Source organism: Saimiri boliviensis, chromosome 15 (genome assembly GCF_048565385.1).
Source record: "Saimiri boliviensis isolate mSaiBol1 chromosome 15, mSaiBol1.pri, whole genome shotgun sequence".
NCBI classification, from domain to species: domain Eukaryota; kingdom Metazoa; phylum Chordata; class Mammalia; order Primates; family Cebidae; genus Saimiri; species Saimiri boliviensis.
This window is the reverse complement of record NC_133463.1, coordinates 66041269-66065755: the sequence shown is the minus strand read 5'-3', so window position 1 is coordinate 66065755 and position 24487 is coordinate 66041269. Positions and strand designations below refer to the sequence as shown.

The window sequence follows — 24487 nt, the reverse complement described above, 5'->3', positions numbered from 1 at the left end:
GCAGCAAAGTGCCCTGTCGCTATGGGAACTCTTTCTGTCCACTGTTATCTCAGGAGTCTGTCATTGCTAGGAGCTTTGGATGGAAAGAGAGACAAGCCCTGGAAAAAGCCAAGACAAAACTATTACTTCGTATATAGCCCTGCTCACCAGCTCCCAGGGATCTCTGGATTTCAGGCCTTGTATGTAATGAGAATTTATATCAAGGATAGTGACAGGAACCAGAAAGCGTTTAGAGCTCCCCACAGACCTTTCTTAGAGCAGCAACCTCACTACCATTTTTTTTCCTGTCGCAAATGCTATCAGCAGGCTGTAAAGTCCCCTCCATAGCAACCTGAGTGTTTACTAGATTCTTCCATTTGCAGTGAAATATTGGCATAGTGAATGCTGTAAATTCCCTAAAGTCAGATCTGAGCCCCTTCGAGAAGATGAGGATGTCTGAGAAAGCACAGTTTTCAAATGACTGTCACTAGTGTTCCTGTCCCCTGTCCCTAAGTAACTTCTTGAGTCATTTTTTAGCAGCCTAATGTATTATCCTTGGCCTGAGTTTTCTCTTGAGGCAGTAAATGCCCTCCAACTGCCTATCCTCCCAGCTCTAGGACATATCGGAGATAAAATTAACTTCTTGAAGAAGTAATTTTTACTATAAACCTAATATTATAAGAATTATCTAACATGGCTACAGAATTTCTAACCATACAGTGTGGGACCCACCATAATTCCTATTAGCACATCTGTTAGCTTGTTAGAAATTTAAGAGTGGGGACTGGGTTTCTTTCATCTTTCTACTTTCAGTGCTAGGAAAAACATCTTATATAGGAGATAATCAATTAAGTTTAAGTTTTTAATTCATTCCTACTATTTGACTGATAGGGCACCAAGCCAAACAGATGAAGTTGAACTTTCAGAGTCCAAGACCTTGAGGTTGGGGTCCCATTTTAGCCCTTTGCTTTGTCTGTCCTCTGCCCTCTGCAGTCAGTCCCAAGGCTGTCAGTTGGGTATCATTGTTGCTATGACAACATCAATAAGTGGGTTGGTTTCAAAGGTCCTTGGGAATAGAAAACACTTTATAGTGTTTTGACAGGCAGCAGACAGTAAGGGCAGCTCTACAAAAAGGAGGGAAATTACTGACTTTACAAGACAAAGACTGAATTTTTTCCAGGGTGTTTACAAAACTCACTGACCTGTAGCAACATGAGCTGAGAGAATTACTTGATTCATTGTTAGAGACCAGATGTGCAGGCTGTGCACAGACACCACCCCGTCGACTGCTAAAATAAGCTCTTTCACACCATTGTAATTCAGGCTCTTTGGAACACCTAACAAAAGGTAAGAGATGGAGGCTGTAGTTATTCAACGAAATACAGCTCATCGAGTTACCTAAACAAGTGGCAGAGTCTTCACCAAAATTTCCACATTCTCATCTGTGCTGGTTTCTTACTTCAGATGTTTACAAATAAGATTTACCTGAGTACTTTAAGGTTTACCATCAAGCAAAAGTTCCCACTCAGAATACTAGCAGAATTTACTATGCGATCACCAGCAATAGTAATTACCCTTAGTTTTTATGGCATATTATTAAACTAACTGTGCCTTTCCCAACTATCTTTATATACACTCTGGAAAGCAAAATGAATTAACATGAAATTTGGTATCAAATAATCATGAGTTAGCATTCTGATGACAGCATTGGTGAGTTTACCCAAATCCCAGAACTTCTCTGATCCTCAGCACATCTGTAGTAAAATAAGGGTGATAAGAACAATACATAGATCACAGAGATCTTTGAGGAGCAATTCAGAAAATATTTAATTATTATGAACGGCAGTGTTGTACAAATGTTAGTTACCCAACAGGTCATTTAGTGAGCTGGACTAATAGAGGATCCTAACATTGTATAATACTGTTATTTGGTTTCTAAGTTTTCCATTATTTTAGCTGCTTTGGATGATGTTGTAGGAGAGATGTCTAAGTACAGCCTGTTTTTAGCTTATACTTCAGTTATGTACAAACAGCGCAAATACCTGGGGTGTTTATTAAAAATAAATGTACTATGACTCCATTCCAGACCTAAAGGAAATTTCCATGGATGAAGTTCCGAAATCTAGAGTCTTTTAGAGTGGTTTTCAACCTTGGATGCACATTAGTATTACCAGAGGAGATTTTGGAAATCCTGATGACCAAGTTATACCTAAGACCAATTAAATCAGAATCTCTGTGGATAGGCCCAATATCAGTGATCATTTGGTGATTCTATCAGGCAGCCAAGATTGAGAACCACTGCGTTAACATTCATGAGCCACTGCACAGCTCTGCTTTGCAGTGGTTCTCAAACCTGACTACATGTTTTTAAAAATACCAAAGCCAGCCCCAAACCCATACAATTAAATCAGAATCTCTGGGTGATACGGTTTGCATGTTTGTCCTTACCAATGTCTCATGTTGTATTTTAATCCCCAATGCTGGGGATGGGGTCTGGTGAGAGGTGTTTGGGTCATGGGGCAGATCCTTCATGGCTTGGTGCTGTCTTTGCGATAATGAGTGAGTTCTTGTGAGATCTAGTCATTTAAAAATGTGTGACGCTTCTCTGCCCTTGCTCCACTCTCATCATGTGATGTGCCTGCTCCCTCTTTGCCTTCTGTCATTATTGGAAGCTTCTTGAAGCCTCCCAGAATTCCTATATAGCCTGCAGAACCATGAGCCAATTAAACCTCTTTATAAGATACCCCATCTCAGATATTTCTTTATAGCAATGTGAGAAGAGCCTGATACACTGGATATGGAAGGCCTGAGCATAAGTATTTTTTAAAAGCTTCCCAGAGGATTGTAATGAGCAGCTAGAGCTGAGAACTATCTACTTAGAGAAATGGGGAATCCTTAACCCTCCTTTTTAAAAATTTAACCCAGTTATGCCTGAGATTGCAATTTTTTGAATTTTTACAATCAGACCCTGGCAATGACCTTGAGCAGTTGGATATAAACAACTCCCATGTGCTTAGCATTCCAATAATGGGACACTAGGCATAAATAAGAACCTTGCTCATGGGGGATTTCTTCCTTGGATTTAACTCAAAATTCTCTACAGTATGAGCTGAGTTTTTATTCCTACCTCATACTGTTTGGGGAAGTAACAAAGAGCTGGTTGTCACATTATTTTATTCTATGAGTGGCAAAAGGCCTAGGCTCCTAGAAGCAGATGAAAGAAATTCTTGTCTCAAATGAACCACACAATTGGAATAAAGTCATGGGTAAAATTGTTATATTATAGTAATAATAACAAACTTTTATTGAGGACTCACTATGTATAAGATTTGTGCTAAGTACTTTACTTATAGCAATTATCTCATTTAATAGTCCTAAAAACTTTAGGAGCTAGCTATTAAGGTTACAATTCTTATTTAACTATAGGAGAGGAAATTGGGGTCAGTTAGATTAAGGAACATTGCTAAGGCCATACAGAGAAGTGGCAGAATCAGTGATATCAGATCCCAACATCTGTGCTCTGAGTATAAAGTGTTATGCAAATATTAGAGTCTAGGAATTGCAATCAAAATATCATTTATTATGCCTAATGTGTTTCATCTCTTTGGGGAATTTCTGTTGACTAATTGAAGACCCACTGTCTTTCACCTAGGACCTTTGAAATTAAGTCATGATCCTACTACCCTTTTTTCTCTTGTCTCCATCTCATTACTATTACAGAGAACACAGGTCCACCATGACTTATTTTATTATAAGAAATAATGTTGCTGCTGGGTGTGGTGGCTCATGAGTGTAATCCCAGCACTTTGGGAGGCCAAGACAAGTGGATCACCTGAGGTCAGGAGTTCGAAACCAGCCTGGTCAACATGGAGAAACCCTGTCTCTACTAAAAATAGAAAAATTAGCTGGGTACGGTGGCACATGCCTGTAATCCCAGCTGCTAGGGAGGCTGAGGCAGGAGAATCACTTGAACCCAAGAGGCAGAGGTTGCATTGAGTCAAGATGGCGTCATTGCACTCGGGCCTGGGCAACATGAGTAAAACTTCATCTTGGGGAAAGAAAAAAAGAAATAAATAATGTTGTCAGATAAGAGGCATGGCTCCACTGGCCTCAATGCTCCATCACATTCTAGAACTTTCTTTTACTTGGGGGGGGAGTCTGGAAAAATATTAATGCATCCAAGAAAATATCTAAAATCATGTTTAATAAATAACATCCTAGACTTGTATTTTTAAAACCACTGAACACCATTCATAATTAAACAATAGCATTTGAAATCAATAAGATACAATATTTCACCTATCAGTAGAAAAGAATGAACAGTTTGATAATACTCAGTGGTGGTGATGATGTATGGAAAGTGGCACTTTCATATGCTGTTGGAGGGAAAGAAATTGATACTGTATCTTTGATAGAAACAGTAATATCTATCAAATTTTGAAATGCATGTGATATGGTTTGGCTGTGTCCCCACCCAAATCTCACCTTTAATTGTAATAATCCCCATGTGTCAAGGGTGGGGCCAGGTGAAGATTATTGAATTATGGGAGCAGTTCCTCCATACTGTTCTCATGGTAGTGAGTAAGTCTCATGAGGTCTGCTGGTTTTATAAATGGGAGTTCCCCTGCATAAGCTCTCTTGTCCGCTGCCATGTTAGGCATGACTTTGCTCCTCCTTTGCCTTCTGCCATGATTATGAGGCCTCCCCAGCCATGTGAAACTGTGAGTCCATTAAACCTCTTGTTCTTTATAATTACTCAGTCTTAGGTACATCTTTATGAGCAGTACAAAAACAGACAAATACAGTATGTAAGTTTTGAAACAGCAATATCACTTCTAGGAATTATTCCACAAATATATAAGTGCTAAAAATATATATGTACAAGAGTGGTAATTACATCATTGTTTGTAATGTCCATCACAAGCAAGTATTTCCATGCTGTGGAGTAACTACAGCTGTGAAGAAGAATGGGGTATATCTATGTGTGTGTTAATACAAAAGATCTCCAAGTGAAAAATGTCAGGTGTAGAGAAAAATGTGAATCAATATGTAATCTCATTTTTATAAAAAAAAACATGTATATATCACATACATATATACATGTATATATATGCAAATGCACAAATATCTTCAAAAAGATAAATATCAACTTATTAATAGGTATTACCCCTGAAGAATAGGACTGAGAAATCAAAGATGAAAATATGAGGAGACTTTTAAAAATTATTTCATACTTTTTATATTGTTTTTAAATTTTACTGAGTATTATACTAACATAATTTGAAAACCTAATTTAAAAAGTGTCTTCCAGAAAGGAGTTATCTGCCAGTTTCTATAATTAGCTAAGATAGCCCAGTCTCTGCACTTTTTCTGAAGTAAAGTAAGAAAGATAATCACCAGGGAAAAGCTATAGTGAGAACAAAAAAAAAAAAAGTGGAATGTAAGTCATTTCCAATTGTATGCCAACTTGTCTTTTATCTTCCTCTAAGTCAGTAACTTCCATAGTAGCAACAACAGCTGCAGCTTAGCCCTTGGCCCTCAGGAAAGAAAATGGATGCTTCTGTGACTTGACAAACCAAATATTCTCATGTTTAGAGCCAGAAAATTCAGTTACTCTGTGACATTTGACTCCATTATCCATTTCACTGTTGTCAACACTATCATCTTTCAACAATTATAGTGCCCACCGAGAACAAACCCTTAAATGTATACTTAGCAGTGAACGCTGATGACGTGTGAGCTGTCACTGAAGGCAATTGCACTCTGAGACCAGATCTACCTATGTCAAAATGCGCTGGACCAAAAAAAAAAAAAAAATTCAGCTAATGTCGGGATATTTCAATCATCTGGATGTTTGATGTGATATAAACCTCTAGCTCTGACTGAATTTACAGGTGCCGTTCCCAGGGCCAGCATGTAGGAATCCCTTCAGTGGTACGAAAAGACTAGTCCAGTGGCTCCTGAAGTATTATACTGGGACCAGCAGCACCAGCGTCTTGTTAGAAATTCAAATTCTTGTCCCTCCTATTCCTTCACAATACTGATTCAAGAACTGTGGGAGTGGGCTCAGATATCTGTGTTTTAATAAACCCTCCAAGAGATTCTGATGCCACTAAAGTTTGAGAACTGTTGGGTTAATCTAATAAGTATTTTAGGCAAGTTCTTCATAATACCTATTTTCCTAGAATATAGGATAGAAAATAATATCATTTGTTAATTACAAATGATCAGTGTAGCAATGATAACTCACCTTGTAAATATAATCAATTACCTTAAGTCCATAATATACCTCAGTTTTACATTTGAAACATTTTTAATTGACGATAATTGTACATATGTGTGGGACACAGTGCTGTTGCCATACAGATAATGCATAGTGATCAGATTAAGGAAATTAACAAATTCATCATCTCATACTTTTATTATTTCATTGTGTTGGGAACATTTAACATCTTCCTTCTAGCTATTTGAAACTATATATTATTGTTAACTGTATTCTTGTCATCCTACAGTGCTGTAGAACACTAGAGCTTATTCCTCCTATCTCACTGTAACTTTGCATCCTTTAACAACTCTCTCCCTATCCTTCTCTTCCTCTTCCCCTTCCCCTTCCCTGCCTCTGCTGTCTGTTCTACTTTTTACTTCTATGAGAACAATTTTTTTTTTAGCTTCCACATATTAGTCAAAACATGTGGTGTTTAACTTTCATTTCCTGGCTCATTTTCCTTAGCATAATCTCCTCCACTTCCATCCATGTTGCTGAAAATAAGAGGATTTCATTCATTTTTATTGCTGAATAGAATTCCATCGTGTATATATACAGTACTGCACTTTCTTGATCCATTCATCTATTGTTGGACACCTAGGTTGCATTCCCACACTCTCCCTTTGACATTCCACTCAAATCTTCTTTGGTTATTTATTGCCATGGTCCTTTCTTGTTAGGGGGACTAGCCCCAGGCATCTCCAGTGAGCCATCTTGCTGATGTCACTCTCTGACATACTTTAATATTCTAAGATAATGTCAATGGGAGTCAGTAGTTCTCCCATTCCAAACACCACTGAATAGTTCTTCTAGTGATGAAAATGGATTTATTCTGATCAAGACTCTCTTATCTGGCCCTTCTGAAGCCATCAGCATCAACGGCTGACCAGGGCTATGGCCACAGTCTGTAACCAAGAATTGGGAATTTCTTGGGGTACAGATACATATGCAGTACAGTGTTCAACTCTACAATATTTCCTATATTCCAGTCAACCCAAAATACTAGCTGAGAGTTTATATTTACTGAGCTCCTACTGTGTTCTAGACATAATGCCATTTATCTCATCTAATCCTCCTAATAGCACTGTATTGTGGATATGATATTCCCATTTTTGAGCTGAGAAATTGAAGTTCAGAGGAGATTGAGGTCACACAGCTAGAAACTTGCATGACTAGCATTTGAACTGAGGTGGGTCTGATACAAAGACTTTGCTTTTTCAATTGTATGATGTGTCTCTCTGAGCTCACTCTTCTAGTAAGCATGTAGCCTAGAAAGGGCAGAAACCAGTAATTTCTCAACCATTTTATGCCAAATGAAAAGGAAGTCACCTAACTGCCAAATGGGAGAGAAGAGGCAGGAATTAATCCTTAGGCCTAAGGACGACTTTCCTTGCAGTGAGGGTTAGATTCCTGGAGAGTTGGAAGACTCAAAGGGCCAGACAAAAATTTCACAGGCCCAGGAGAGTAGTCGAGGATAATGAGAATGAGTCTGTAGATGATGAGGTTAAAACATAAGATCCTACTCAGGGCTAAGAGTCGGCCTCAGCAAAGCCTCTGGGATCACCCTGCTTCCAGCCACGTTAAGATCTCTAATAAAAGGCCCACACCTCTTCTTTGTAGCACTTCCCACTATTGCATGTCTGTGTCATTTTTTGAATAAACTCTTTCTCCCCTTATTAAAGTATTATACCCATAAGGACAGAGCTTTTATTTTATTTATTTTCTTGAGGTAGGGTCTTATTCTGTCACCCAGGCTAGAGTACTGTGGGACCATCTCAGCTCACTGCAGCCTCTGCCTCCCAGGCTCAACAATCCTCCCACCTCAGCCTCCTGACTAGCTGGGACTACAGGCATGTGCCACAATGCCCAGCTAATATTTTCATGTTTTTTGTAGAGATGAGGTTTTGTCATGTTGCCCAGGTTGGTCTCAAACTCCCAGACTCAAGCAATCATCCTGCCTCAGTCTCCCAAACTGTAATTCCTGGAATCACAGTCATGAGCCACTAAGCCCAGCCTCTATTTTATTTTACTATACTTTAAGAGATAGGGTCTCACTCTGTTGCCCAGGCTGTTGGGCAGTGGCTATTCACAGGCACAGTCCCACTACTGATCAAGAGCTTCGACCTGCTCTGTTTCTGATCTGTGCCAGTTCACCCTTCCTTAGACAACGTAGTGGTACCCTGTTCCCAGGAGGCCATATTGATGTTGAACTTAGTGCACACACCTGAACCTCGTAGCACACTATGGCCCAGAACTTCAGAAGAGAGCTGTATTCTGCTTTGCTTGTCTCTATAACTCTAGCTCTGAGCACACTATCCAGCACAGAGTTGAGGCTCAATAAACACTTGCTGGGCAAATAAATAAAGGGTGACCCTGATGTTCTTCCACTCTGAGATACAATTTGATAAAAATGTTCGGCTCTAATGCAGCCTGAGGGGTAAGTTTATGTAGTTTTTTGTAGGTCTTTCCCAGGTATACTTAAGAAATAATTTATATTTTCCCAGTATCTCCTCATGATGTTTGTACTTATTGTTTTCACACTGTGAGATAGTTCATAACAGTTGCTAGAGCAAAAATAGAAGCCAGTTATTTTTATTTGTTCCCATATGAAAAAATGAAAATGTTTGTTTTCACAAAAATTCCTTATCACTTTAAATTTTTCCCATAATACAAATTAACAGTGAGCATGCCTTTTCTCTGTGATTCTAGGGAAGAGAAAACATTGACTCTGGGAGTTATAATAAAATCACTCCTACCTTCCATGAGTAAGATGGAGAAGTCCTTTAAGATAGTGATGGTGCTGGCCAAAACCAGGATGGAAAAGATGAATGTGCAGATTGGGTCGGCTATTTTATAGTCTGGCTAGAAAAGACAGGGATTCTGGTTAACTGAATTCATACCTCTCTTCCAGAAAGTCTGACTAATAAACTAAGTAAACCTCCCTGTGTCTTTCCTTCTCCATGACTCATTCACCCTTTCAACACATGCCATCCAACTCAGACAAGACTTGGTTTCTGAAGACTCAATCCTTCCTTTTACCTTTAAACTACCAGCAAATAAAGAAGTGAGACTACAAGACATGCTCTCCCCATAATTTAAGAACTAAAAGGAAGAATATTCTTAAGTTGTCTCTCAGGAGCCCTGATTTAACTTCTTACAAATTAATAAAAGTACGGAGTATGTGATGAAAGTATGTACAAATATGCCCACAGGATCCAGTGACTTTTTGGCCTTAATTATAATGAGCAGAAGAAAGGATATTATTTGTTCGGAAATTGCGTATGGCCAACATACAGCTGGACTATGCTCTTGGTTGACTGGGGTGAGTTTATTTCTTTGCCTCTCCAGTATTGCACATACTCAAGGCTGGCATCTTTGATGCAGTCTTAAGGGTGTGAACAAAAGTGTCATCCTTGCTCAATCTCCTCACTGTAACCCTTAGTCTCAGAGTGAAACGTCTGCCTTTCTACCCTTGATGAAATTCTATGCCATAGAAAAGTTTGTGCCCTACTATCTTTAAGAAATTCAGCATCAACTCAACTTTTGTAAGTGGACTCTCAAGCTCCACTTACCCTTACAATTTTGAACTAGTTTTGCCTTAGACTTAAAGCTTTCAGTGATCATTTTGCTCAGCTGAATTTAGATATGTCTTTGTAATTTTTATTTACATGTTCTCACTTTTTTAGGAAAAGCAGCTAGTCTTTGCAAATTGAACAACTGTGATGCAAATAGGCAGAACTAAATGCTCTTCTCCACTATCTGCCTGCCAACTCACCTCTGTTATCAGAGTATTACCAGGTAGAGACCTATAGTGGATATGTATTGTTTAGGGTCAGAGGCTTACCAGGGATTCATTCCCACTTTTCATTAGCACCTTGGCTTTTGGGGGAGAAGTTACTTCTCCCCCATTGCGGGCAATACAGGTGGAACAATAAATCAGGTATTCTAACCTCCCTCCAGCCGAGCAGCAGATACAAGACACAACCTAGGTTGATTGGACTCACATTCACAGAAATATCAATCTTCAGAAGTGACAGAAACAGCAAAACATTTGTTGAGACACATATACCTAAGCATGGTGTCTAGGACAGAAGTTGGATCACTTCTAAACTCTAAATACCAAAATTTGCCCTTATTTCTACTTTGATATCTGTCTAGGAGTACATCCAGTAAATTTTGGCCAATAAATGTACTTTTTGCTAGGGTGAGCCAGAGATGTTCCCTATTGCTTATGATCTAAGAACCCTAAGGTATTCAGTTTCGTTGCTGTTCATCTTAACACCATGGTTGAGTGTTTGTTTGCTTGCTTTAGCTTTGCAAAGTAGTTTGTATAGGTAAACATAGGATGTCCATTCTCTTTCAAGTTAGGTACTATGATGGTGGGTAAACTCAAACGAACTCACCTTAAAGTAGATAATCAGTGCACTAACGAGCACACTGATACTCTGAAATAGATCTCCGAGGGCATGAACAAAAGCAGCTCTGACGCTGGCATTGCCTTGCACTTCCTTGTGATTGTGGCCAAGGCATCTCTGGTGCAAAACCACAGTTAGTCTGAAAGAAAGAACAATGTTCTTGACACACATGAGATCAGTCTTAAAAATGTAGGCAGCATATTGAAAGAGCTGGCAATAATATGCATTATCCAAAATGATGGATAGTTAAAATGTTTATGCTTTAAAAAGAACTATTTTTGACTAATGTTTGAATACAAATGTCATAGAATTTTAATACTTTTATACAAAAGAAAACTACAAAGATGCATCCTGTTTACTCATCCATCCACCTAATGTTTCTCTTTTCACATTGAAACTGGAAAGCATCACTTTTTAGATGAAAATCAAGCATTTGACAATGAAGAGAGGAAATCTCCTTTATCGAAGGTCTACTAACTGTCAGGCACTGAGTTGGCTTACAGCCAAGCTTCATCAGGAGCTTAATTAAAAGTAATGGTTTAAAATGAAAAAAAAACAACAACACAGGAAGGAATAAATAAAATAAGAAGTAGTGTATTTTATTGAATTTGTATTTTATTTTACTTAATTTTGTGCATGTTCTTAAGAATTTGAAATTTGAATGATTTCTTAATGTCCAATGATGAGAGTATTGTGCTCATGCATATATAGCTATTTAGCCAGAAGTAGAAACATATTAACATATTAAAATGATCTTGGATGTGTACATATATATACACAATATATTGCAAAGCCAAGCATCTCTTCTCTGAGTCAAAGTGATCAGTAGTAGACACTACAAATTATGTACCTAATTCTGTTTATCTATAACTTTAAGAGGTATTAGACCAGAGATAAAATTAGAACATTTTCATTGACAGATAAGAGAGCGTTTTGCCTTTCTGACCTTTTTCTAAACATTTTGGAACAGAAGTTTAAAAACAGCAACATATTGTTCAATACCATGTATCCCATTCTGTTTTCAGGTAGAGTGTCTGTTAAATCTCAGGCCATCACCACAAAGTGGAATGACCACTAGCCATGAAGATCTGATCACTACAGAATGTACAGTTTTCAGATGTTCAGTGTTTAGGTAGAAATTTACTGTCAACTAGGAGTTACCATTTAAGGTTCTTTAGACAGCTTGATATGGCTGACAGATCATAGACCTTCATCTGATCTGTCATGTGTGTTCATCATGTTGTCATTCATTTTTTTACTCATCTTATTGACAAAAAGAGAGAAAAAAAAACTTCTGAAAAACTTCTGTACTCACTCATATGTAGACACTTGTAAAAGCTTAGGCCATAAAGGTCAGTGAAAACAGATGTGGTCACTCCCTAATGTAGCTTTAAATGTGCTGGAGAAGGTAAAGATCACACACACACACACACACACACACACACACACACACAGATACAAATAGAAAAATCTAATTTCAGTAAGTCCACCAAGAACTGGTACTATGAGTGATACAACAGAGGAGTCTGATTTAGTTAGAGAGACATAGCAGCTGAGTTGAATTCAAAATCTTAAGCTAGAGTTAAATATGCTGAGGGGAGGAAATGTTTCATGCAGTGAAAACTTAGCAGGCAATAGCCTTAAGGCTCTATTTATAACCTTCATCCTGGAATCTCTTCACAACTTCTATTGGAACTTTCTGTCCTGAATTTGGGTCTCCAAGGAATAGATTTATTCCTGAGTCACAGTTCTGATATCTCTATATTCAAACAATACAGCATCTAGCAGCATTTGAAACCTGTAATCCCAATTCTTGGAGAAAATATTATAGTCACTCAGCATTCTTATCCATAAATAACTATCTACTTGCACAAAGAAGACAGAGCTTTCCAACTGCCTTGACTTTCTGAGTGTAAAAAGCACCTGCAATGTTAAGGTCAATGTTTAAAAGCAGTTACAAGAAAATTTGGATGATATCTGTTTAGAAAATCAAACCTGATCATTGAGGCCCCAGATTGATGCGACAGGTGGGTAGGTTTTTAGCCTTCATCTTTGTGTAGCATCAAGACAACCTGTGTGACATACGACTCTCAGGAAATTAATACTTTTATTCTTCCTTTTGCCTCAAGACCATATTGTTCTCTTTATGCAAAGATGACATTATTGACCTGTAGTCAGCAGAATGTGTGCACTGGCATATTTGTCTCCTAGTGGTGATAGATTTACATTGATCTACTCACACTTTTTCTCCCAGTGCCAATGTGAGACACATTTTCAAGTTAACTGGCAGAAGATGGGGATCTAGTTAGTGACAACAGATCAAACACCATTCTTCTAATTATTTAGCTCAGAGATTTTGCACAATGGTTCAAAAATTGAGAGGCGGTTAAGACAGATGTCAAGAGTCAAGGCTATTAGAATGACCTAAGGACTTTTTCTCAGCTATTCTTGAATTCCAGACATTCCATTGTGCCTCCTATTAAAATCCACTTTCTAAAACTTCATCGTTCAATCACAATCTTCTTCACTTTCATGTAAAAATGTACCTTGTAGCATGTATCAAGTAGAATTGCAGATAGACAGCCAGATGATAAATAGATGCTACTGAGTTTCCTATTGCTTCTGTAACAAATTACCATGTTGCTTTAGCAACTTAAAACAACACAAACTTATTATAGTTCTGGAAGTCAGAAGTCTAAGTGGGTCTCTGGAACTGCATCCTTTCTGAAGGTTCTAGAAGGGAATTCATGTTTCTGTCTTTTCTAGTTTCTAGAAGCCACCTGGGTCCAAGCAGCTTTCTCCATTTTCAACATCAGTAATATAGCATCTTCTTTCCTCTCTGATCTCCTGTCTCCATCTTACAAGGATGCTTGCTATTATGGGCCCACCTGGATAATCCAGGATAATCTCTCATTTTAATATCCTTCATCACATTTGCACAATTCCTTTTGCCATGTGATTAAACATATTCAGAAGTTCTAGGGGTCAGGATGTTTAATTCTTTGTATGGGAGTGGGTCATTATTCTGTCTACCAGCATAGGTAGATAGGTAGGTAGGTAGGTACGAAGGTAGGTAGGTAGGTAGGTAGGTAGATAGATAGATAGATAGATAGATAGATAGATAGATAGATAGAGTTTTAAGTAGAATTGCCCAGAATTAGACCCTCAAATGGGAAGGAGAAATCTGACTCGAGATCAAAGTCCGGGCCTCAAAACCCCATTGCCTGAGCAATCTAGTAGTTCATTTTGGGAAAGGTAGACTCATTTGGCAAAGAACATGTGCTCTTCTCCTGTAAGAATGATTTAAGACTGCCTAGATAAAATAATGGACCAAAAGGTTGAAACTAAAGGGAGAATTTAGCTAACATAGCACAAGGAAGAATTTTCATGCAGTCACAATGCTGCAAAGATAAAATAGACTGTTTTTTAGGGAAATAAATTTCCTTTTATAAGTTCTATTAAAATATATGAAACCAATAGCCATTTTATGGAAATGTAGCAAAAGAGAATGCAAAAGTAAAATGAGGACTGAAATAAATACATTTTAGAGTCCCTTCCAACCCAGCTCACTGGGAGCCATCATCTGCTCACCTCACAGAAATGGAACAGTAGTAAGTCACACCCCATGTGGAACCATCAACAGGCACAAGAGCAGAATGTAAAGGAGCTCAATTCTGGGTCTGTGAATCTGGATTAAAATCCTGGCTCTGTACTAAATCGGCAGTGTATTTAACCTCTCTGAGCTTCAGCTTCCTAATCTATAATATAGGGGAGTTGTGAACATTAACTTGGTAATGTATATCCAAACATCCTAGCCCTGTCTCTGGCACACCAGAATCTTTCAAAACATGGTAGCTAGCAGAAGCCAGTATTAAAACACACTTTAGCTTAAATGAAAACGGTCAACCTTATTTTCAGTCTTGGAGCCATTCAAACACTCTCTCAGGTCTCTACCATCTTCTCATGTACTGAGTTTTTACAAAAAGTCTTTGTCCAGATAGTTACAGGTGAGCCTCATGGGTACTGTGCAGGGAACAGGAGCTGACTTACATAATGTTGGCTGCCACTGCACAGCTGGAAACGATGATCATCACAGTCGCCTGGATCTGGTAATGGGGATACAGCAGGCGCTCACATGCCAGGTATACCAGCACACCAGTCACCACCCAGATGCATAGGATGGAGAGGAGGGCACCAAGGATCTCTAGGGATTCAAACACACACAGAAACCCACACATAGATAACTATATCACCTACACCCCCAAGACTCATAAGACTCTTTGCCACTCCCCACAAAAAGAGGCTTCACACTAGTTCACTCAGTGATTCATAAAGTAAAAGTGTGGATGGATTTTAAAACTAAGAGAAGGAATTTTAATATTGCATTCATGAAACACCAGCATCTCAGTCATTATGCTCCATCTTACTAAGTAATTTTCAGCAAATTTTTAGAACATATTAATTGCTGCCTGCCCCCACTGTTTTCCTTGGGGATCTTAATTTAAACAGGTGCTAAAATGATTGAAACTTATTAGGAGATAAAATAATGAGACACTGAGAGTAAAATGTGTTTAGAAACTCTTAATTTCACCATAAAACATTTACAACCTGTCAGTGCTAGCACCTTCAATGGATTAAAGTAGTGAAAAGGGAAAGCTTCAGAGAGCACTTTGAAGAAAATGAGTTTTATTTGCCAATGCAACACATTATAAACACAGAGGTGAGCTCAGAGGCTTACTAACACTCTGACTGCATTTTAAGAGCAACAGTAAGAAAAACAAGCATCAGAATGGAAATGTTGATATCAGTATGTAAAGATAATATGGTGTTCAATCTGCCCACTGAGGAAAGTACATTTGCTCACTCAGGGGTTCTTTAACACCTCACTCTGACCTTTAATTCAAACTCGTACATAGATTCTAAAAACCCAAAAGGGTCTAGAAACATTCTGTGAGTCAGTGATCAGGTACCATCATTTAGTCCTTCCCTACATTAAGCTAATCCCAGAGATTATTTCCTTTTAAAGCAGAGCAATGTAATGTATTATTACCCAGTGTGTGGCAATTATTTCCCAGACTTCAGCCATTTATAGACAACCATCATAACGTTTTCCATATCCACATGCGACCTGTCTTATTAGCCACTCGATTTTTTTTCAGATAAATTCACTTTTTATACTTAGCTTCTTCCCAAACAATGTTATCCATGAAATTAAATATTTGATGTGCTAGTTTATTTTGTAATGTGTATCAGGATATGTAATTATTGTCTTTGTGACACTTAAAATTATCTGACTAATCAACTGTGAAACATTTCTCACACTATGAGAAATGCTGATGCAAATATTTAAGGCATGAGCTCAAGTGTCAGATGTACATGGCCTGCCAGTGACTGGCTGTGTGACTTTAGACAAGTCACTTAACCTATTTGAACCTGAATTTTCTTATCTATGTGCATTATAATAATAGAATATATGTATAACAAGTTGCCATTTGATACAGGTTGAATTATGTTTCCCCCAAATTTATATGTTAAAGTACTAATCTTTGGCAGGGCATGGTGACTCACACCTGTAATTCTAGCACTTGAAGCAGGTGGATTGCCTGAGGTCAGGAGTTCAAGACAGTCTGGCCAACATGGTGAAACCTTGTCTCTACTAAAAATACAAAGGAATTAGCTTAGCGTGGTGGTGTATGCCTGTAATCCCAGCTACTCCAGAGGCTGAGGAAGGGGAATTGATTGAACCAGGAAAGGGGAGGTTGCAGTGAGCCGAGGTAGTGCCACTGCATGGACTCCAGCCTAGGTGACAGAGCAAGATTCAAGAAGAAGGAGGAGGAGGAGGAGGAGGAGAAGGAGGAGGAGGAGGAGGAGGAAGAGGACAAGGCAGAAGGAAAAGGGGAAGGGGAGGGGGAGAGGAAGGAAGAAGAAGGAGGAGGGAGAAGAAGGATGAAGAGAAGGAGCAAGAGGAGGAGGAGGAGGGGGAGGGGGAGGAGGAACAACTAATCTTCAGTCCCTCAGATTGTGACCTTATTTGGAAATCGGATTATTGCAGTTGAAGTTTTTTTAGATGAGGTCATACAGTAGGATGGGCCCAATATGGTTGGTGTCCTTATATAAAGTGGAAACCTGAACCCAGACATGCAAATAGGGAAAATGCCATGTAAAGATTAAAGCAGAGATCTATAAGCCAAGGAATGACAAGTTTGCCAGAAAACCACCAGAAGCTAAGAGAGAGGCCCGGAACTGATTTCCCCTCACAGACCTCAGAAAGAACCAATCCTGCTGACTCCCTTATTGCAGACTTCTGTTTTTCACAACTATCAGACAATGTCTGTTGTTTAAACAAAAATTTATTGAAATTTGTGTAATGTCATGTGTTATAACCCAGTGTGTGGCAATTATTTCCCAGACTTCAGTCATTTGTAGACAACCTTCATAATTTGTTATGAAAATAATGTACCCAATAAGGTACCCCCCAAAATAATGTATCCAATTGGTAGTACATTATTAAGGCAGCCCTAGGAACCTAATACAACATATAGCAAACACTCAAGGAATTGTTATTTTGTGAGTCTACTGAGGCTACTTAAAACTCACCTTTGCAGAGGTTTATGAGGACCAGGCCCAAGAATTTCTAGTTAGCCAGAAATGAAGATTGACTTGTGGCTGTCAGGTAGTGTGCTTCCTATCCATGAAAATCCAAATCCACTTTCATAAAATGGAGCATGTCTAACTCAAAACCCATGGTCAGGAAGCACGGTGGGAAAAGAGCTGTGGGGGTAAAGCTCAATACCAAGAGCAAGAGTCAGGAGTCAAATCTCAGGACAGAACGAAGAGTCAGAAACCCAAAAGTAACTAGTTAGAACAGGAGACACATGAGGATGGTTGGTAAATGCTACCATGATTACTTAAATAAATAAATAAATAAATAACTTTTAGCTAAGCTGGGATCATTGGGTTGGCCAGATTATGGGTGTGTTGGATATGAGTGTGTTAGACTCACCTCTGTATCTATAGAGGTGCCATTTAATATGGTAGCCACCAATCATGTATGGCTGTTTAAAATGAAATTAAGTAAATTTTAAAATCTCATTCTTCCATAGCATTAGCTGCATTTAAAGTGCACAATAGCTACATTATACTGTGTATTAATAGAATATTGCCCTTGCAGCAGAGAGTTGTATTAACAGCTCAGGGGCTGGCATGGCCATGATGCCGAAGTACAAGCAGTGATCTAAATTCTGCATTCACCCTGTTTTCACACCATCCTACATTTACAAAACTGCTTTGACAAATGGCATCAGAAAGGGTCGAGTACATGTAAAACTTTATACAGACAAATAATGGGTTCTTAGCCAGAGGTTCATGTTTTCCAAGTGTAAATGTTGAAGGACTGGCAAAAGCATTCTTGGATCACATGGTCACGAGCTCTCTTTACGGCTGTTTATTGCCTCATCTCCTGAATGTTAAAGGGAAGCAAGTCAAAACACCTGTGATGATCAACTGTTTAGTATGAAATTAGGACTTTCTGCCATTCTAAACTTGAAAAACCACAGTCCACAGGGGTCAGTCTAAAAGCTGTGATCTGTGTCTAACAGCCCTTTCAGCAAAGGCTGGCCACCCTTGCTTAGCTCTCCGATTTCCTCTACACTGATATTCTCAATCAGTGTGAAAACGTTGGAATTGTGGCTATTTGTTCACGTGATTTGCACAAAATATTCAGCCAGAAGCCCCAGCTGATAGAATAACACCGAGAGGAAGAATCGAAGTTGCAGAGTGTGGGATTGTGGGGGCGGATAAGGGAGGGATTATAAAAATGAGTCATAAAAACCCTCATCAATACCTAGGTGATGGGTTGGTAGGTGCAAAAACCACGATGGCACACGTTGACCTATGTAACAAAACTACACTCCAGAACTTATTAAAATTAAGATTTAAAAAAGCATACAGCCAAGTGATTACATACCAAATTTAGAGACCTCCAAGTTGTTTACTTATGCTACCTCGTTATTTCTGTCTGTTTTAGTGCATACATGTTATTTGAAATCCCCATAATTATTAGTTGAGAAGGCTATAATTTGCACTAGACTTCTTCTCTCCTTCTCTTAATCAGAGTGGATTCATTTGTCCATTGTTGTGAAATTATTTAAGGAAGCACATATGAACCACATTCAATAAATGGCAGGCAAGGCTCAGGCACATGTTTCAGCACACGTTTGCTTTCATCCTTTTACAAGAATCGGTTGAGCAATAAAGAATGAACACACACACACACACACACACACACACACACACACCCTGGCTACTTCCTAGGCAAGAGTAAGCAGCTACTGAGTGAAGAAAGCAGCTGCAAGAAAGGAGAAAAAGTAAACTTTTATCCTCTCCTCTTCCTTCTCCTCCTCCTTTTTTTGCGTTATTATTGATTGAGTGAGTAAGATATTCAGCTGAATCATTCACTGAATGGCTGAATGCAATGTGTGAGCAGGAAAGCCTATATTCTATTTCTGAATCCCCTATAAGAAGTTCTTCAATCTCTATAACTCTCTTGGGCATTCTGTGCCTCATTTTGCAATATGGCAGAAGCTTTACCCTTATCCTCTCTTCCAGGGATACCGAGTAATTTAATGAATTGTGTCATGTCTGTCACCATGTGCAGAATCCCTGATGCTGGGGTGGTTGCTGAAGTGATATACGTGTTCCTGTTGTCCCAGAGATAGCACCATTAATCTGTCTGTTACCTGAATTCATATTGAAAACACACATTGCCATATACACGGTTGTTTTATCCTGTGCATTAGAAATGTGTCTCTAAGGGATTTTACAACAAAGTTTTGCTTTGTATCTTCCATTTTTACCCTTGGGTTGACTTTGTGGCACCCTCCTGGTGTTATTGCTCACTCTGTGAACTGTACCTGCTCGGTGCCATCCAAACGTCAGCCGCTTAGAGGGAGGCTTCGATGACAACCACAGAGAGAAGAGACTGAGCAGGAAACTGGTCAGGTCAATTAAGAGGTGGGCAGCATCTGTGATGACAGCAAGACTCCCAGCAATGTGCCCACCTAGAGAATGCAAAATAGTACACTGTGTTAAGGCCCCAGAATGCAACCAGAATCATAGACATACCAACTGTCATGGGTGAAAATGCCACAGACTCACAAAACTTTAGAGGAGAAAGAGATCTTAAAGGTGATTTAATTCACTACTTCTTAGACTCAGAAAGTAGATATGATTTGAACACGTAGAAATGAATTTCAAAGGAGAAGTCATTCCTGGGGTAGCAAAGACAGAAATTAGAAAGTATGGGGCAGCACATCTGGAGAACACCTTAGATAGGGGTATAAGGATTCAAAAGAGGAGAAGACAAGAGGATCGGGCTGAAGCAGTGTGGGCCAGATTCAATGAGTCTCGTAATCCAGAATGAGGACATGGACTTTGGCTTACAAACTAGATGTTGCAATCTGGCCCACAGGTGTGTTTTTATTTGACTTATAATTTGATCATCATCTTTACCCTTTCCTTTTTCTCTATTAATTTATATTATCCACCTGAGCTTGAAACCCCTGTAATAAATAATGGGGAGCAGAAAGGAGAAAGGGCACGTATCTTCCAATGGGCGTCTTGAGTGCCACAATCCAATAAAGCATAGGGATGCGATCTGAGCCATGAGAATCCTGCCTTGCTTTCCTCGCTATTTGATGTGCCCCCTCTATTTCCCTCTAATTCTCCTTTGAGAAAAGACCTCCAGCCTCCAAAATAGAAGTTAAAGAAAAACCTTGCCCTTTCCTTCCCAGACATGGTTTGTTGTTTGAGAGCAGTAACCTTTATTGCTCTTACTACATCTTCCCAGCAAAGAGCTTTTGCTGACTGATTAGTTCTCCCTGCAGCTGTTTATTGCCTTGTGTACCACAGAATAGCAGAGACTGTCAGCCATCAGCCCCACCATCATGAGACTCACCTTGTCTCGCCTAATGATTTTTTAAAATTACGTAGATGGCTCATAATTGCGATAATCCCCACAGGCCATTGGCTCTAGCTGTAGTTAATAACTGGTTTGTCAGGGTTTAATGGGCTGAAGCAAAGTAATCTTCAAGCTTGTTACTGAACAGTCAGTGCAAAAATCAGAATGATTCATTAGCCAAAAAGCAACATTTTGCTAACAAATCAGCTGTCCTTCCAATTATCCTGTAATGTTGCTCTATCTGCCAAACTTGGTCCTGATGATAAAACTGTGTTAATAAGGCATTATTTTTGCCTGGAGAATAGTTCCATGCAGATAAGCACTATGCTGCAATCACAGCAATGAGTGATGGTGATTCTACATGCCGGGCAGACATATAGTCTAAGTCAAGGAAATGAAATCAGTCTTACAGAGTCTCAGCTGAGGCAGGAGGCACCTGAGAAAGAAAAAGGGTTTGCTTTGGAAGAAGCATGTTACTATGGAGGCTTAGAAACTGAGAACCATTTTGCAACCATCAGAGCTACTTATGAGAGCCATCCAGAAAACTGTGGGCAATCACTGATGAATAGAGCAAACTGCTTGCAAGAGGTAGTTTGTGACTAATCTTGCATTTGCTTCTGAAATCATGGCATATTACTGACAATTAATTCAATTATTCAGCCAATATTTATTGAGCCCTTACTGTGCATGGTACCAGGGATTGGGTATACAAAGAAAAACAAATCACAGCCTCTCTTCAGTGATTTTCTTGTTTAACACTCACTGTACCGGAAACAAGTTAATGGGCTAAGGGATCAGAAAGCTGTTCTCACTGGGAAGAGTGAGAAACTTTTCACAAAGAGAGGGGTAGGAATTAGCAAAAAGAGAAGGGGTTTTCAGGAAGAAATAAAAGCATGGACAAAAAATAGAGAAGTGAAAGAACATAGCACCTTTCAGGAAAAGCTGAAGGTATGGAGTCCTGGAGGAAACATGGGAAATGAGACTGGGAAGGCAGGCTGGAAACACCTGTGCGGGGTATGATATGTCAGGTTTGAATGTGATTCTATGACTAAGGGGATTTACTTACTATTTTTAGGCAAGGCTGTGGCATGTTGAGATCTGTATTTAAGAGAGAAGTCTTTGCCAGCAATGTGGAGGATGACTTTGGAGGGAGGAGGAGCTAGAGGTTAAGACTCGACAGTGTTAGACAAGGGAAACTATGATAAAGACATGAACTTAGGCAGTAGCCGTCATAATTCTGGAATGCTTGGCAAGATGTGGAGAGCAGTACACTTATAACAAGATAAGAGACATACAGAAAAGACTCCATCCTGGAGACTTTACTTAAGGCCTGTGGGGTGAGGCGACAGCAAGAGAAGAGAGGAACTATGGGGCGTGGGTCTCACAAACGACCTCTGATTGAGATGGTGTCAGTTCCCCATGCGGGTTTCCACGGAGAACAGAGACTTACTGGCAGCAATGAAAGAAGTAACTGTTTATCTGACAATGATAGCCATGTGTCCCATTGCTGGGCTACACAGTTGTATGCTATTAATTCACAGTTTTTAAATTATTTAATTACTTTGTGAATAGTATTATGATACTATAGCATATGTTGTGTTAAAACCCCATTGAGTTATTTAACAAGTACAACAGGTCCTCAAATAATGTCATTTCATTCAACTTTCTTTGTTGATAATGTTAAGAAAATGAAATGGATTCCTGACCAGGGCTGCTGTCTGTGTGGAGTTTGCATGTTCTCCCCATGTCTGCATGGGCTTTCTCTGAGTACTAGGGTTTTTCTCCCACATGCCAAGGCTGTGCACATGAGGTTCACTGGCAGGTCTACATGGTCCTGGTGGAGTGAGTGTGGGTGTGGCTGTGCCCTGTGATTAGAGGCATCTTGTTCAGGGCTGTTTCCCACCTTGAGCCCTGAGCCACTGGGACAGGCTCCAGCTATGAAACTGGAATAAGTGGGTTCAAAAAAGATGAATGAAAACAAATGATTGTAAAATAAATATGTGTAAGGTAAATGGTCATCATATGGATGCCCAACAAAAGGAACATGGTATGAAAGTGCTCAGCAAGCCCAGCTCATTTTATCTTTTTGGGTTTGAACTGTGTGGCGGCAGGAGGCACTCCTGACAATTTCCACTTTGCAAACATTTATTCTTCGATGTAACCACCACCATTATAACCACCCTCACTCACTGATGAACCCCATATTGCATAATTATCTCACTTGTGTTTATCATCTTTCTTAGACGTATGTACACCTCATGTTTATTTCAGTGTTTAATAATCAAAGTATTTTGGCCTTTATTTAGAAGTTTGGGGGTGTTTTGTGACCAGTATGGCATGGGTCATTTTGTGACCAATATGGCATGGAAACTTAACTCGTTTCTCTCAATTGGCCTATGGTAAAACTGGTCTTTGTTATATGTCATTTCATTGTGTGTCAAAGTTTCCAAGAATATCTCCACGATGTTAAGTGAGGACTTACTATGTTTAAAACATGTTACAGTTCTCACAGCCATGATCTGACATTTCTTAAAATGTTAATACCAGGAACCTACAAAAATATAAGGGTCCTAAGTTACTGAAACCCCTGGCTGTAGAACAAGGTAAGTGACCTCATCAGTAAAACTTGTATCACACCACCCAGCAATATCTTTCTCTTAGTAAAAGAGAAGTTTTTCACTCAGATACTTACCGTCTTCCCCAGCCTTCTCCCTGCTCTGAATTCCTGTCTGATAACCTAGTGTTTTCTCTGTTCTTGCTCAACTCTGAATAGCCCTGCTTCAGCTATCTCTCCTAACCACTCTCAATTTCTTCCAGCAAAGGCCGTACCTGAGGTTATTTTTCTTCTGTGTCTGAACATGTATCCATGCAAATAGAGACAGATGTTTACATCTGCAGCATAACCCCTCTTTTTGGCCTTTCTACAATTAGCGATTTTCACAAGCAATCAGAAAGCGTCCCAGTTCAACAGGTTCAAAGGTCCCTTAAGAGTGGACATATTATGCTTATATCCTTCTTTAGTTCCTTCTTCAAATTGCTCTATACTCTGTTGCAAATTATCTCCCTAAACACAGCTCTATGACCTACTTCTCTCTCATCCTAAATGTCAGTTACTCCCCAAGGTCTGTGAATGAATCCCTTTCCCCCAGCTGAGCCTCAGCTCTTCTTGACCCAACTACCATTCTAGTTATATTCTTCATTAATCACATTTTACCCTACACCCCTGCCTTGGATAGGCTTTTGCAGTTGTAAGTCATAAATGCCTAACCCAGACTAGCTTAAACAATAACAGCAACAATAATATATCAGTATATTGGCTCATATAACTGAGAACAAATCTGGATGGATTGGATCAGATGCAGCCCTGTCCTAAGGTTCAAAAAACATTCTTGGGTCCTGCTCTGTCTCTTGCTATTGCTATTGATTGTCCAGTTGAATAAATACTTTTCTTCCACTTCAGCAATAAAGGTAGCACTCTAAAAGCTCCAGACCTGTATCACTTCAGCTCAGTTTTTATAAAGGAAAGAGAGAAACCTTTTTTCCAGCCTCCTTGTATAAAGACCCAGAGACTCTGATCTGTCCAGCTTGATATCTCACATCCATCCCAGCCTAAGAGTATGAGGTTCTCAGACCAGGAGGACCAAATTGCAACCAGAGAAAAGAATATGAAAAAGCTTCTGAACAGAAAATTCCAGTCTACTACAGGCAGTGGTTCCCAAATTTCTAAGCACACAGATTTCCTGTCCTGTTTCAGACCCACCCACTCGGAATCTTTCAAGGCAAGCCCTGATAAATATATATTTCCTGGATCACGGCAGTAAGTAGTATGCTGTTCCTTCAGGCTACTCCATCTACCTTTTGGCCATCTCT

General features: G+C 39.3%; 1 protein-coding gene and 1 long non-coding RNA gene across 2 annotated transcripts in view; one reads left to right on the top strand and one right to left on the bottom strand.

Moving 5' to 3' along the window:
• The window catches only part of LOC141581487 (uncharacterized), a 474675-nt gene that overhangs the window by 330730 nt on the left and 119458 nt on the right, over positions 1-24487 (top strand). The window lies entirely within an intron of this gene.
• The window catches only part of SLC30A8 (solute carrier family 30 member 8), a 42828-nt gene that overhangs the window by 332 nt on the left and 18009 nt on the right, over positions 1-24487 (bottom strand). Inside the window, exons 3-7 of the mRNA XM_010343682.3 lie at positions 19572-19718; positions 14710-14863; positions 10648-10798; positions 9001-9106; positions 1182-1316 (exon numbers count right to left, since the gene is read on the bottom strand). Coding sequence (XP_010341984.1) covers positions 1182-1316; positions 9001-9106; positions 10648-10798; positions 14710-14863; positions 19572-19718 — 693 coding nt within the window. The remainder of the gene's footprint in view (positions 1-1181; positions 1317-9000; positions 9107-10647; positions 10799-14709; positions 14864-19571; positions 19719-24487) is intronic.